General features: G+C 49.7%; 1 protein-coding gene across 1 annotated transcript; it reads left to right on the plus strand.

Moving 5' to 3' along the window:
- Positions 1-439: 439 nt before the first annotated feature.
- FGF23 (fibroblast growth factor 23) lies at positions 440-7,025 on the plus strand. Its single transcript, XM_062195461.1, has 3 exons — positions 440-650; positions 4,394-4,497; positions 6,585-7,025. Exons 1-3 carry the CDS (start codon positions 440-442, stop codon positions 7,023-7,025), a joined length of 756 nt encoding a protein of 251 aa, XP_062051445.1.
- The last annotated feature ends 9,343 nt before the right edge of the window (positions 7,026-16,368 follow it).

The raw sequence follows: 16,368 nt of genomic DNA on the forward strand, positions 1-16,368 counted from the left end.
AAGCGTCTGTCCGCATACTGCACAACTGTGGCTGGATGTTTTCGGAACCGCTGGCTGCCTTCACATTTCCTGGTGGAAGTGGGGCAGGTCAACAGACAGCCAGAGTCACAGATAACTTTTGCCCACACATCATTCACTTTTTAGAGTGCTGGCTTGAAACTCTGTGTGTGTGTGTGTGTGTGTAACCGACGTGCCTTCCGTGACCCTCAGGAGTCACTCCAGTTTCTCTGAATGGGCTGATTACAACACAGAGGATGTGGACGCTGGGGTTTTTCCTGTTTGATGTCACACTGCTACCCTTTAAAAGTCTAGGGGGCCAAAGGAGGGAATGCAGCCGAGGCTCCTCACGTCCCTCTCTGCTACTTGCAAGATTCAGTTCAGCCCAGAGGGGAGTCTCAGGTTTCAGTCTCAGCATCTGCCATTCGGAGAGAGAGGCGCGATGTTAGGGGCCCGGCTCCGGCTCTTGGTCTGTGCCCTGGGCGGTGTGTGCAGCTGGTGCGTGGTCCGAGCCTACCCCGACACCTCCCCGCTGCTCAGCTCCAGCTGGGCTGGCCTGACCCACCTGTACACGGCCACCGCCAGGAACAGCTACCACCTGCAGATCCACAAGGACGGCCAAGTGGATGGCACACCGCATCAGACCATCTACAGTGAGTAGGGGCTTCTGGCTGGGAAGAACGGGGACTTCCCCTGTTGTCCACTACGGGGAGTTGGGAGAGGGCTTGGGTTAGACCAGAGTGCTAGTCCAGCCACCAAATGTGTTGCCCAGGAACCGTTTCATGGTGTGTGTGTGTGTGTGTGTGCTATCCTTAGAAGAGTCTGCCTAATGAATACTTACTGATTTCTCTCAACATGAATACTTTGTCTTAGCTAAAACCCCTCTTCCCACAATGAGAGCCCGCTTTCCCTTTGCCTTGGCCAAGGAGTCAAAAAAAAAAAAAAAAAAAAAAAAAAGGTATGGAAAAGAAACGCAAGGAATCTAGGAAGAAGAGAAGATAGATAGATGAACACAGTATGCTTTTTTGGACTTGCTAAATAGGGAGATTATAAAGAAGATTGCTTATCACATCAAGAGGTTGCTTCCAACTCCTAGCTTCTAATATTCTGGCCTCATAATTGTTCTTCGGAAGAATAGATGGAGGGCAGAGTGCCCAGGTGTTGTATCTTGGTGAGTCCGACCGAGAGCCCTTCCTTTCATGTCCTCATTTGTCCATGCACCCATTTGCCCGACGGGGTTACTCATGTTCTGCAGGAGTCCAGGGTGAGTTGGTGACTATTCTCTGTGGAGCTCAAATCTGGCCTAGCAGTGTCAAGGTGAGCTAACTGGGAACTCGCTGGACACATGAGAACACTGGAAAGTTTTCAAAGACTAGGTTTGGGGGACGTTGGATCCCAATCCACAACAGTGTACCTATAAGTGTACCTATAAGAGGGAGAAAGGAGTGAGAAGGGATGTGCGTCTTGATGGGTCTTCTGTTTTAGGAGGACATGTTAAATTACTCCGAGGACACAGAAAAATGAAAACTGACTCAAAATAGTTCAGGTCAAAGGAATGAAGGAATAATCCTGATCTCTAACTGAAAAACTTCTCATAGGAATTATGGGTTCTCCTTTATTGTTGGACTAGAGTAAGGAATTATCTTGCTGTGACCCTGCTGTGTGCAAAGCATTTGTTCTGCTAGGTATCAATGCTTTTTAAGCCTGGTAGCATGATACATGCACACACAGAGCCAACCTTGGAAACCTCAAAGGCTCAATGGGTATTGACAGGCAGTGAAGGGATGGGGAGTTCTCTCCAAATTTCAAGCAGGTGCCAGAAGCAAAGGAGATACAGCAGGACTCAGAGTCACTATTCTTGAAGCTGAGTTTGAGTCTAACAGCATATATCTGAACTAAATCTGAATCTACTTGATGTGACCACAGTCCTGCTCCTGGTATTCAGTGGGTATTAAGTAGGACCTACAATATGTCTGGAATGATCCGGAGAGGGAAGACAGAGCTCTTCAACAGCCTCTAGTCTGCCATCCCTTCTTGCCTGGCAGTGCCTTCTCGAACTTCTAGGCAACACAGGTTTGCACCTCTCAGGGGAGGCCACCTTGGCCTCCTCTACAAAACTGTCTGTGATCTGGGCCCGGCGTTGTGGTGCAATGGGTTTAGCCACTGCCTGCAATGCTGGCATCACATATGAGTTCCAGTTCTAGTCCTGGCTGTTCCATTTCTGATCCAACTCCCTGCTAATGCACCTGGAAAGAGAGCAGATGATATCCCAAGTGCTTGGACCCCTGCCACCCATGTGGGAGACCCAGAAGGAGCTCCAGGCTCCTGGCTTCAGTCTGGCCCAGATCTGGATGTTGCAGCTATTTGGGGAGTGAACTAGTGGATGGAAGATCTCTCTCTCTTTCTCTCTCTTCCCTTCCCCCATAACTGCCTTTCAAACAAATAAATAAATCATAAAAAGGCTACATGTGATTTAAAATGCCTGAGAATAGATGATGACACATTATTCTGACTCCCATAGAAAGAAAGGGTAGAGAACAACTAAGGAATATTTGTGTGTGTGTTTTTTTTTTTAATTTATTTATTTGAAAGTCATAGTTACAAAGAGAGAGGAAGAGACAGAGAAAAGAGAGATCTTCCATCTGCTGGTTCACTCTCCAGATGGCCGCAACAGCTGGGGTTGGGCCAGGCCAAAGCCATGAGTCAGGAGCTTCTTCCCGGTCTCCCATGCAGGTGTAGGGGCCTAAGCAGTGGTTTCCCAGGCCATAAGCAGAGAGCTGGATCAGAAGAGGAGCAGGGCTGGTGTTATGGCATAGGGTGCCGGTTCGAGTCCTGGTAGCTCCAGTTCTGATCCAGTTCTCTGCTATAGCCTGGGAAAGCAGTAGAAGATGGCCCAAGTGTTTGGGCCCCTGCACCCATGTAGGAGACCTGGAAGAAGCTCCTGGCTTCGTATCGGCGTAGCTCTGGTCATTGTGGCCATCTGGGGAGTAAACCAGTGGATGGAAGACCTCTCTCTCTCTCTTTTTCTCTCTCTCTGTCTCTACCTTTCTGTAACTCTGCCTTTCAAGCAAATAAATAAATCTTAAAAAAAAAAAAAAAAAGGAGTAGCCAGGACACGAACCAGCATCCATATGTGATGCTGGCTTCCCAGGTGGAGGCTTAACCTACTAAGCCACACCACTGACCCCCACTGGGACTCAGATGGACAGCATTTGGCAGCTTCGTGGGTTTCCCAGGCAGCCGCTATGCCCCTAGACTCAGTACAGGTAATCTTTGCCCTGACATGGCCATGACCTTTGAGCTTGGAACCAGTCTCCATGGAGGCAGAAGGTGAGGGGGTCAGACTTAAAGCTACTGTCAATTATTTATGGTGTAGGAAGCATGAATACGTTTCAGGCCCTGGCTGGAGACCAGCCTTTGAGAGGAGACACTGAAAGACCACAGGGGGCTGCCTATGGAATGGGAACTACCACATGAGAAAGGACCAAGGACAGCCAGGAGGACCCAAGAAAAATGTTCCATCCAACCTTGATTGCCATTCAGCATGGAAAGACAAGGCCTCTGCTCCCCTGTAGCTCACTGCCAAGGAGCTAAAGACTAGGTATTGACTAGTTAGAGTCTGGTGGGTAGGGCTCCTGCCACAACACTAGCAGAGAAGGGAGAGAGAGGCTGACTCAAATACAGTTCTGGACACATGATGAGCGCTATGGGATGCATTAGACTATTACACCGCTGGCTGGGTGGAGAACCGGACTCTACCTCCAGGGCTGCACCCTTGACAGAGATCTCAGCACAGCCTTAAACATTACAAACACAGAAGGCTTGGAAGAACATGACCACTACCACTGATGGGAAGAGGCATTAGCCAGGCAACAGGAGAGAGAGACGGTGCAGGTGCAGAGAGAGAAACAGGTATACAGCACAGGTGAGAGAATGCTGCAAGTTCAGAGTTTCCCGGCTGGCGCCGTGGCTTAACAGGCTAATCCTCCGCCTTGCGGCGCTGGCACACCAGGTTCTAGTCCCAGTCGGGGTGCCGGATTCTGTCCCGGTTGCCCCTCTTCCAGGCCAGCTCTCTGCTATGGCCCGGGAAGGCAGTGGAGGATGGCCCAAATGCTTGGGCCCTGCACCCGCATGGGGGACCAGGATAAGCACCTGGCTCCTGGCTTCGGATCAGCGAGATGCGCCGGCTGCAGAGTTCCCCAAGCAGCAGGAGGGGGGTGTGGCAGGGAGTGGGTTTGTGTGAGATTGAGACAGAGAGAGATGTGGAAAGAGTTCATTGAGTGACGCCGTCGTCAATCTTCGACACCAACACAGGAAGGTTTCATGAGAGTGCAAGTACCTGAAGGTGGGAATTGGATGTGCAAAGAGTCTCTGACCAGGATGCTTCTCTCTGTAGGTGCCCTGATGATCAGATCGGAGGATGCTGGCTTCGTGGTGATAACAGGTGTCATGAGCAGGAGGTACCTCTGTATGGATTTCAGAGGCAACATTTTTGGATCGGTGAGTGTGAGCGTGTGTGTGTGTGTGCGTGTGTGTGTGCGTGCATGGGGGGGGCAGTGGGTGTGGATCTGCATTTTCCAATAGTTATCTACTTCGGGAAAACAGAAAACATGGACTTTTCTGGCTTGAAGCTTCCATTTGTGGGTGCCTTGCTCATCTGTTCTTAGTGAACATTTTTTTGTCTGGTCTGAAATGTTCACATTTATACAACTTGGGTTTGAACCTAGGCAGTCTGCCTGGCCCCAGAACCCAACCCCTCAGTCCCTTGTCTGCACTGCCCATGGGTGCCCATTCCTGTATCTAACACAGACCTCTGTGTAGTTTTAGGTCATAGAGATACGTAAAAGCGTGTCATAAAGCACATTAGAATGGGCAAGAGGCCAATGGTGTCTGCTTGGACCTGTTACAAGCTGCTACCTTAACCAGTCCCCTCACTTTCCCAAACTTCAGCTTTTTCACTGGGAAAAAAAAAAAATGTGGTGGAGTGGCCCACATGATTAGGGAGCACCTCTGTCACAAGTCTGATCGCTGGTCATTCAGATTGGCAAGCAAAAGGTTCCCCAAAATCAAGCCTGCTGGCATATCCAGTGGATTTTGAGATAGTGACACAGTAGAACTGCTTATTTCAGGATTCTCTTTACCACCAGGCATACTCAGAGAGATGGCACAAAACAGGGATTTTCTGTTTGGGTAGCTGCTAAGTCCCAGTTCCTACAATACTATCTAGCCAGAGTGGATCTACATTTATTTATTTACTTACTTACTTACTTATATTTAAGAGAGAGAGCACATGCAAGTGTTACCATCCATTGGTTCCCTCCCCAAATGCCTTCAACAGCCCTTAGCCAGGAGCTGAGAGCTCATTTGGGGTCTCCTGTGTGGGTGGCCGGGACCCAATGACTTGAGCCGTCACCACTGCCTGCCGGGGTGTGCATTAGCAGGAGGCTGGAGTCAGGAGCCAGAGCTGGGCACTCCGATGTGGGATGTGGGGTGTGGGATGTGTCCGATCCTAACTGCCTGCCCAGAAGGACACTCTTTATCTGTGGAACATCGGAACATCTAGACGAGCACGGCTCCTAACTGTAAAACATTTACTGTGTGGAGTTTGAAAGTTGAGTGAGGCTGGTGCCGTGGCTTAACAGGCTAATCCTCCGCCTTGCGGTGCCGGCACACTGGGTTCTAGTCCCCGTTGGGGCACTGGATTCTATCCCGGTTGCCCCTCTTCCAGGCCAGCTCTCTGCTATGGCCCGGGAAGGCAGTGGAGGATGGCCCAAGTCCTTGGGCCCTGCACCCCATGGGAGACCAGGAGAAGCACCTGGCTCCTGGCTTCAGATCAGTGCAATGAGACGGCCGCAGCGGCCATTGGAGGGTGAGCCAACGGCAAAAAGGAAGACCTTTCTCTCCGTCTCTCTCTCCCACTATCCACTCTGCCTGTCAAAAAAAAAAAAAAAAGTTAAATGAAATACACGTAAAGGCCTTCATAGGCACTCAGGAAGCCTCACTCAGTACTAGATGCGGATCGAGTACTCAAGCCCAGCCAGCGCTCAGTAAAGTTCTTGCCACTGATCTCCAAGCCGCGTGCTCTCTCTGATGTCACTACTCTCACTCACTTTTGATTGTGCAAACCCCATCCAGGCAAGGACACAAGCCCATCAGCTTCCAGCTAGGAGAGGGTTCAAAAAGGTAGAGGGTGGGGGAGGGGGAGGTGACGTGTGACAGCCCTGGCTCCAAACCCTGAATGCAGCCATTGGTGTCAGCTCTCTCTGGGGTGCTGCCCAGCCCAGGTATCAAAGCCATGAGCTGTGCACCCTAGGAGCAGCCACTCCCTGGAAGTTGGGACTATATTCAGTGCTTGGGCAACCTAGAAGCCGTCTATCAACATCACTGTCCCCCAGAAGGGACCCAGGAGGTTAAACAGTGCAACTTAATGGTGTGTGGACTAAGCCAACAAGTCAAAGCTGGACACAAGAGAGCCTTCTGGGCCTTTGGGCCGGTTGGCACACAGCCTAAAGCCCCGGGTCGGGGGGGAGTCTGGGGTCCCAGGCCCACATCCCCAGCCTTCACCCTCTTCCCTCTTGCCTCTCCAGCATTACTTTGACCCCCAGAACTGCAGGTTCAGACACAGAACGCTGGAAAATGGGTACGACGTCTACCACTCTCCGGAGCATCACTTCCTGGTCAGCCTGGGCCGGGCCAAGAGGCCCTTCCTGCCAGGCATGAACCCGCCACCCTACTCCCAGTTCCTGTCCCGGAGGAACGAGATCCCCCTGATCCACTTCAACACGCCGAGGCCACGAAGGCACACCCGGAGCGCCGAGGACGCCTGGGAGCAGGACCCGCTGAACGTGCTGAAGCCCAGGTTCCGGCTGACCCCGGCCCCAGCCTCCTGCTCACAGGAGGCCCCAAGTGCTGAAGACAATGGCCTGGTGGCCAGCGACCCCTTCGGAGTGCTCCGGGGCAATAGGGTGAACATGCACGGGGACAGGATGGGCCCGGAAAGGTGCCACCATTTCCCCAAATTCATCTAGGGATGCCAAGGGAGCCTCATTAACTCTCCTTTAGCAAACTAAACTCTGTATAGGGACCAGCTCCCTTGCCCCTCGATGGATGGGGAAGGTGGTGTGGAATCAGCTGCTTCTCTCCAGTCCTTTCCCCAAGAGTCGTCTCACCACCTTCCTCACCCCTATAACCCTACCTTTCTGAATGAGCAACCCCAACAGGTAAATGAGAAACATCTCCTTCCTTACAAGGGAGAGAAGGGACTCCTTCCTCCCCATTCCCCGTCCCCCTTATATATCTCTTCCCTCGGCCTCTCTTCTTACTCAGTTTGGCATTAAGGTAAAGCAATAGCTTGGTGAGCTCAGTAACTCGCAAGGTGCAGGGTGGGAGAGAATTCCGGCAGCTTCTCCATGGATGCGAGGGTATGTGCTCCTGCCCTGATCCTGTTGGCATTTGGTTCTGCAGGACTTGCTGCTAACAGCTGGACTGGGCAAGTGATGAAAACACGGGTCTCCAGGCTTTGTTCTTTCTCAAGCATCTCTGGAGAAGAACTGTGGGAAAAGGCTGGCGGTAGTCTGCTCAGAAGTCAGCATCTAGGGTGCCTGGTGTCGGAAACCACGCCGGGAAACTCAGCTTCCCTGCCGGGAGGGAGGCGCCCTTTACCCCTCTCTCTCCCTCTGTGCAGCCAGAGCCAGAAAGCAAGAAATGACCCTGTTCCCAACAGGCTTGGGAGCTCGCCTCACCTCTGGGCCCCATCTTTGCCCTTAGTGAATCTGGCCCAAGGACCAGCTTTAGTACAGGGTCATGAAAATCTAGATTGGCGTTACAAAATGGCAAAGGCATTCAAACTCTGCTAGAGGCACTTTGTTAAGCCTCTCCTTCCAGGCTCATAACCATCCATCCTGGATGAATTACAAAAATGGGACTGGGGCAGAGGCCTTGAGATGCTCGGGCTGCTCTGGGGTAGGCCGTCTGTGGACTGAAAGATTGTGTCCCTTTTCCTAAGTGAAGTGGCATCGAGGGCTCAAGGGTAGCGGGCAGAAGTCCAATAACCAGGGGACTAAATTGTAGGAATTAGGAAACGATCTTGACCATGATTTCGTTCGCGCTGTGGAGTAGCGGCTATTGGATTACTTTAAACACTGCTAGGCAGGCACACCTGGGTCTCAATCCACTTGGAAATTTTGGGGGCATTAACCAAAGACAGCTTCCTGTCCCAGGAGCCCCAGCGTTATACTGAGCAGAACAAAGCCTCAAGTAGGGATGCCCAAGAGCTGGGATTGACGTCGGCCCTACAAGGGGGCCTTATTTTCCTACCTCTATTTTAGCGCCCACCTAAACTACAGAATATGCACCTGAAACACAGATCCCAACAACAGCTTCGTGCCAGTCGCCACCGTCTGTAACTGCCACCATATAGGCCAATCGAGCCTTTGTCTACTCGCATTGGACAACTGCTTTTTTCCTGATAGTTTTTAGCTGAACTTGAAGGGCCGGTTCCTCTCTTGAAACACTAAACCTGTGTACCATAGTATATAGCCATGCCTAGCAACTATTTTAATAGTGTTCATTTCCTGTTGGGGATACTATCCTGTATGCCAGCTGGTAGAGGCTCCCCATAATGACAACTAGGTGGAAAAAAATCTCAAAAGGACCTCGGTAGAAAAATGATTGTAATCCTACAACCTCAACACCACCATGAGGGGTTCTTCTGGGCAGAGCCAAGGTGGCCCCTATCACTTCTTTTATGTCCCTTAGCGTGTGGCAATATTTATTTATTTATTTGGAAGAATGTTGCCTGTCACTCCGTATTTATATATATTTATGAAAAATGTAACCCTACTTTTTTTCTTCTGTTTAAGAGAAAAATAAAACTCATCTCAGCTTCTCAAAGTGTTTGCTTTTCTGTATCACTCATGAAAGCATGTCAGGGCAAGGGGATAAAAAGGATGGTGGTGGGGGCAGGGCTGTGGCATAATGGGTAAAGCCGCTGCCTGCAGTTCCAGCATCCCACATGGGTGCCGGTTCAAGTCCCAGCTGCTCCGCTTCCGATCCAGCTCTCTGCTATGGCCTGAGAAAGCAGTAGAAGATTGCCCAAGTGCTTGGGCCCCTGCACCCATGTGGGAGACTGCAAAGAAGCTCCTGGCTTCAGATTGGCACAGCTCTGGCTGTTGCGGCCAATTAGGGAATGAACCAGCGGGTGGAAGACCTCTCTCTCTCTCTCTCACACTCTCTCTTTTTCTCTCTCTTCCTCCCCCACTCTCCTTCTCTCTGTGTAACTCTTTCAAGTAAATAAATAATCTTTAAAAAAAAAAAAAAGAAAGAAAGAAAAAGGAAAGAAAAAAAAAGAAACTGACTTGTTTGGGAAGTTTAAAAAAAATTTTTAAAAGGGATGGTGGGAGTAGAGCATTGGGGAAATCCAGAGAAAGCAAAAATTGAAAAGGGGCATTGGAATTTTTAAATATTCAGATTTTTTCCCCTGTATAAGCAGACTAAGAAAACAAGTTTTATTAATCCAGATAGAATTATTGAAAACAAGGAAATCTTACCGGTATTAGACTTTTGATCATTCTGCCCCTGAAGTAATTTCTTTAAAGAGAGAAATCATCTTTATTTGAAAAATGCACACTGATACAGCCACAGCAGTGTCTCGTAAAGTTAAGACATCAGCTGAGTTGCTGCCCTGTGAGACTTGGTAGGATGTCACCCAGTTCAGGAGTCTGCGCACCCTGTCCTTCTATGGCTGGGGTTCTCAGAGCTCTCCCTTTGGTCTCCATCAGACTAGCAAAACACAGGACGCAAAGACGCTCCTGACACACTGACATGGGATTCACAGCCCTTCAAGCCATAGTTGGCTTTTCATGACCTGGTCTTAGCTATCAGCTCCTCCCTTTTAATAATTAATGTAAAAATACGTAGTGGTTCACCACTTTGGTGTTCAAACCACCTTCTGACCAAGTCTCCCAAGGGAATTTTCTTCTTATGTCTCCCTTGAGAGTCTGCATGCTAAAGCTTTCCATTCTAAGGAACAGGGGACAGGAGCACCATCCCCGGTAGACCCAGAGGCACAGGCTGAAATGCTGATCTTCTTTGATCACACAAAACAGAGTTTTGGCCGGCGCCGTGGCTCAACAGGCTAATCCTCCGCCTTGCGGCGCCGGCACACCGGGTTCTAGTCCCGGTCGGGGCACCGATCCTGTCCCGGTTGCCCCTCTTCCAGGCCAGCTCTCTGCTGTGGCCAGGGAGTGCAGTGGAGGATGGCCCAAGTGCTTGGGCCCTGCACCCCATGGGAGACCAGGAGAAGCACCTGGCTCCTGCCATCGGAACAGCTCGGTGCGCCGGCCGCAACGCGCTACCGCAGCGGCCATTGGAGGGTGAACCAACGGCAAATGGAAGACCTTTTTCTCTCTCTCTCTCTCTCACTGTCCACTCTGCCTGTCAAAAAAAAAAAAAAAAAAAAAAAAACAGAGTTTTCAAAGGCTGGTTGATGTTCCTTCCGAAGTTCTCTCAAGGGGTGGGCATTTGGCATAGTGGTTATTGGATGCCTGCATCCCATATCAAAGTGCCTGGCTCTACTCCTGATTCCAGGTTCGTGTTAACGCAAGTACTTGGCAAGGTTCCTGAAACCCACATGCCAGAGATCCTGACTGAGTTCCTGACTATTGGTTTTTGGCCTGGTCCAACCCCAGCTGTTGAGGGCATTTGGGTAGTGACACAGCGGATGGAAGATCTCAGTGTGTCTGTCGCTGTCTCTCCCTCTGTGTGTGTGTCTCTGCCTCTCAAATACATAAAAATAAATAAGCAGGGATATAGTGGGTAAAGCCACCACCTGCAGTGCTGGCATCCCATATGGGCGCCAGTTTGAGTCCCAGCTGCTCCACTTCCGATCCAGCTCTCTGCTATGGCCTGGAAAGCAGTAGAAAATGGCCCAAGTGCTTGGATCCCTGCACCTGCATGGGGGACCCAGAGGAGACTCCTGGCTCCTGGCTTCAGATCAGCTCAGCTCTAGCCATTGTGGCTACTTTGGAAGTGAACCAGTGGATGGAGGATCTCTCTCTCTCTCTCTCTGCCTCTATGTAACTCTTTTAAATAAATAATAAATAAATCCTTTACCAAAAGAAAAGGCAGAAGGGCCAAGTGATTCTTCATTTTGTTTTTGGCCCACTGGACCCAAAAACCCATAGAAATGGAGCAGTGCCAAATAAGCTCTTGGGAATAAACAGGCCTTCATCTGCTTACAGCGGGAGAATGAAGCAATGAAGAAGAAAAAAAAGGCCGGCGCTGCGGCTCACTAGGCTAATCCTCCGCTTTGCGGCGCCGGCACACCGGGTTCTAGTCCCAGTCGGGGCACCGGATTCTGTCCCAGTTGCCCCTCTTCCAGGCCAGCTCTCTGCTGTGGCCAGGGAGTGCAGTGGAGGATGGCCCAAGTGCTTGGGCTCTGCACCCCATGGGAGACCAGGACAAGCCCCTGGCTCCTGCCATTGGATCAGCGCGGTGCGCCGGCCACAGCGCGCCAACCGCGGCGGCCATTGGAGGGTGAACCAACGGCAAAAGGAAGACCTTTCTCTCTGTCTCTCTCACTGTCCACTCTGCCTGTCAAAAAAAAAAGAAGAAGAAGAAGAAGAAGAAGAAAAAAGAGATACTGTGGCCATTTCTCTTCCACAGGCTTCCGGGGTTCCTTTGTTTCTGCAGGAAAGTCATTCCTGACTAAAGAAAGGAAAAGCAGAGCCTTTAACACAAAGCAATAGATGGGGTGAGGATGGAAGGGGTAAGGGAACAGAAACATCAATGTCGTGAGTGTGACTCGTTTGTGTGTGTGTGTGTGTGTGTTCAGTTCTATATATTTCAAACTGACTGCTAGAGGCTTCAACAACCTCACCATAGGCAGAGTTTCCAGTGTTTAAAGCCCAATCTTTATCCTGTTTACATAATTACAAATCCTTGCCAAAGATGTCATCACAACACCTATATATATATATATATATATATATATATATGGAGATTTACTGTTTATATAGATCTTTCTTTAAAAAAAAGATTTATTTATTTGAAAGGCAGTTACAGAGAGGCAGAGGCAGAGAGAGAGAGAGAGGTTTTCCATCCGCTGGTTCACTCCCCAGATGGCCGCGATGGCCGCAATGGCCTCAGCTGCGCAAGGAGCTTCCTCCTGGTCACTCAAGCAGGTGCAGGGGCCCAAGCACTTGGGCCATCTTCTACTGCTTTCCCAGGCCATAGCAGAGAGCTGGATTGGAAGTGGAGCAGCCAGGACTCAAACTGATGCCCTATGGTATGCCAGCACTGCAGGCGGCGGTTTTACCTGCTAAGCCACAGCAGCGACTCCTATATAGATCTTTCTTGCATTATAACTCATCCAACATTGAGAATCACATAGGTTCCTCTTCTAGTCATGATGGAGTAAATGCTACCTAGATCTGCTCTCTTGCCAAAAACTATAAAACAGAAATATGTAAATAGGAAGTAGTTGTTTCCAGGCATGGTGTAGCTCAACGCTATGATCCTCGGGAGAAAAATAACTCGGGAGTTAAGTGCCACAATCACCCAACTTTCTGCCTCAGGGTTGCTTGAGAGCCACAGCACAAGGAGACAGGACCCAGCCGAGTGTCAGTGTCACTGAGCTGACAGAGAAGCTGGCCTTTGCAGGGCAGGGTAGCCGAGAAGAGGGAGCCTTCCATAGTCTGAATGAGCATTCACAGGAGGCTTTGGCCAACGGTTGGATAGCACACGCACAAGGAAACAAGCAGTAAGCTCTAAAGCTGACCTGCTGCAGCATTAGAAGAGCAGTGAGTGATTCCCAAGGCCGCCAGTGCTGACAAACATCAGAAACCCAACCAGACCCCAGTGAAGAATCTCACTGAGTGTATCAGCATTGTTTTTTCCAAGTCAAGAGGTAGAAACAGAGAGAGACAGACAGAGCTCCCATCTGCTGGTTAATGCCCACAGGGACCAGAACTGGGCAGGGATGAAGCCAGGAATCAGGCACTCAGCCCAGGTCTCCCACATGGGTGACAGGAATCCAACTACTTGAGCCATCACTGCTGCCTCCCTATCAAGAAGCTGGAACTGGGAGCTGGAACCAGGATGGGATGGAGGTGCCTTACCTACCAGGCCAGACTCCTGCTCCCAGAAAGCTGTATCTTCTTAAGCATGGACTAACCCCAGCGAAAAGGAATAACCTACAACAAAGTCAAAGCTGAAACAGGCTTGCTCCCCCAGAGACTGCACCAATGCTGACACAACGACAGTGGGCATGGGGGATGCTTACAGGAGCTCTGTGTCCGGAAGTGAAAGAACAGTAACTACCACTACAAAAACACGAGACAAGCGATGTGCAAAAGAGAAACAACAAAGGATATCTAAAACAAATGGGAGAAATTTCTTTAAATGATACGATTAAGGCTTTACTTGTCAATAATAATCTTGAATATAAATGGATCAAATTCCCCAACTAAAAGACACAGATTGGATGGATGGATTTTAAAAACACAAAACCCAATTATATGCAAGAAACTCACTTCATGAGCCCTGGCAGCTCTGCCAAGAGTTGGATCACTGGAAATGGACCTGCCCTGGAGTCGAAGGATGCCCAGGTCAGAGCCACAGATCTTATTGGCTCTAAGCTGAAAAGCCCTTCACTCAGCCCAACTTCCAATGTGACCACTGCAGCTGAGGGGATGGTCAAGTAGGGTCAGCAACACTGCAGGCAGAACTGTAAATTTCTTGTTAGAGATGCCCCCTGCCTTTACCTGGCCAGCTCTCCTCCCAGGCCAGCCAAGTAATGAAAGTCAACAGAGTGCCTTCCCCTAGGAGGTTCACACCTCCCTTAGGATATACCCCATGTGAAGAGATAGATAGGTCTGGGCCTCTTAACTTACAAGGCCTAAAGCCCACCAGATTATTATCAAGCCCCTTCTATCAGGTTCTATTTGCCTCTCAATCAGAAAAATTACTTGTAGCTTAGACAGCACCTTTCTTAGCTCCTCTAATAATGACTCTGTCCTTTGTTCTAGGCCCTGTCTAGTGCACTTGGGCCTCATTCCTTTGTAATCATAACCTCTACTCTACCACCAATGGCTCTACTCCCAACATGTGTGTACTGATGGTCCTCTTCCCCACTTAATGCTGTATAATTGTTCAAACCTGGTAAATGCCACTCTTAGGATCATTGGTTACTATCCTCACTCTGTCTTTTATGACCTTGTCTAAAAATGATCAGAGTCGGCAAACTTGGAAGGCTTCCATAGCCTTGGCAACTCATGACGACAGCCTAGGATGGTTACTGGCGCCATAAACTAGAGTGTCAATTTGTTGGGTCAACAACAGGAGCCACTGTGCACTTGCTCCTCATGTGGGATCTCTGTCCTTAATGTGCTGTACATTGTGATTTAATGCTATAACTAGTACTCAAACAGTATGTTTCACTTTGTGTTTCTATGTGGGTGCAAACTGTTGAAATCTTTATACTAAATTGATCTTCTGTATATAAAGAGAATTGAAAATGAATCTTGATGCAAATGGAAGGGGAGAGGGAGCGGGAGAGGGGAGGGTTGCAGGTGGGAGGGAAGTTATGGGGGGGGGGGAACCATTGTAATCCATAAGCTGTACACTGGAAATTTATATTCATTAAATAAAAGTTAAAAAAAAAAAAAAAAGAAACTCACTTCACCAATAAAGACACACACAAAGACTGGAACTGAAAGGATAGAAAAAGATGTTCCATGCAAGCAGAAACCAAAAGTGATTTAGCTCTACTTATATCAGATAAAATAACCTTTACAGGCCGGCGTCGCGACTCAATAGGCTAATCCTCCGCCTTGTGGCGCCGGCACACCAGGTTCTAGTCCCGGTCGGGGTGCCAGATTCTGTCCCAGTTGCCCCTCTTCCAGGCCAGCTCTCTGCTGTGGCCCAGGAGTGCAGTGGAGGATGGCCCAGGTGCTTGGGCCTTGCACCCCATGGGAGACCAGGAGAAGCACCTGGCTCTTGGCTTTGGATCAGCGCGGTGCGCCAGCCGCAGCGCACCAGCTGCGGTAGCCATTGGAGAGTGAACCAACGGCAAAGGAAGACCTTTCTCTCTCTCTCTCTCATTGTCCACTCTGCCTGTCTAAAAAAATAAATTAATTTAAAAAAAAACCTTTACAAAAAATATAAAGAGACAAAGAAGGTCTTTATAAAATGATCAAGGAATGGATTCAACAAGAGGAAACAACAATTATAAACATATGTGCACCAAGTTCTGTAGTACCCAGCTTTATAAAACAAAAATTATTACATCTAAAGTGATAGACTTCAATATGTTAATAATGGGGACTCCAACACCCACTTTCATCACAGTGTGAGGAGTCAGATGGGTTCATAGGTGGTTCCCAGTGGAAATTAAGGGTGTGAAATGCTTGCTTCCCCCAAGAGGTATCTTTAGCAAGGTGAAAAGTGCCTGCCCCAGTGCTTGGGAGCTTCTAGCCTCATGAGAACAGCAAGGGGATGGTGGCCCCACCATTCTGAGCTCCCAGTTTACTGGAAAACAACTATCCCGGCCGGCGCTGTGGCTCAATACCTGCGGCGCCGGAACCCTGGGTTCTAGTCCCAATCGGGGTGTCGGATTCTGTCCCGGTTGCCCCTCTTCCAGGCCAGCTCTCTGCTGTGGCCCAGGAGTGCAGTGGAGGATGGCCCAAGTGCTTGGGCCCTGCACCCGCATGGGAGACCAGGAGAAGCACCTGGCTCTTGGCTTTGGATCAGCGCGATGCGCCGGCCGCGGCAGCCATTGGAGGGTGAACCAACAGCAAAAGGAAAAACTTTCTCTCTGTCTCTCTCTCTCACTGTCCACTCTGCCTGTCAAAAAAAAAGAAGAAGAAAAGAAAACAACTATCCCACTCTTCCGATGGCTCTACTGTTTTATCCTGAGCAAGCCAGGCCAGTTCCGAATCTTCCTCTCCTGAACCCCCCTCCTGGCCACTTTGGCAGGAGGTTTCCAACTTAAATAATCCTGTTTTTCTTCTCTTTCTGCCTTGTTTGCCTGATAATTCTTTCATGTGAGACAAAGAACTGAGCTGTCTATTCACTGTTGCTGCCTCACCCATATCAACTGGACAGACCAAACAGACAAAAACTCAACATGGCATTCTGGTACAGCAGGTTAAGCCACCCTCTGCAGTGCTGGCATCCCATCTGGGACCCAGTTTGAGTCCTAGCTGCTCTGCTTTCAAGCCAGCTCCCTGCTAATGCACCTGGGAAAGCGGTAGAAGATGGGCCAAATGCTTGGGCCCCTGGACCCATGTGGGAGACTGGGAAGAAGCTCCTGGCTTTGGCCTGGCCCAACCCCAGCCATTGTGGCCATTTGTGGAGTGAACCAGTGGATGA

The sequence above is a fragment of the Lepus europaeus genome, chromosome 6 (assembly GCF_033115175.1).
Source record: "Lepus europaeus isolate LE1 chromosome 6, mLepTim1.pri, whole genome shotgun sequence".
Classification (NCBI taxonomy): domain Eukaryota; kingdom Metazoa; phylum Chordata; class Mammalia; order Lagomorpha; family Leporidae; genus Lepus; species Lepus europaeus.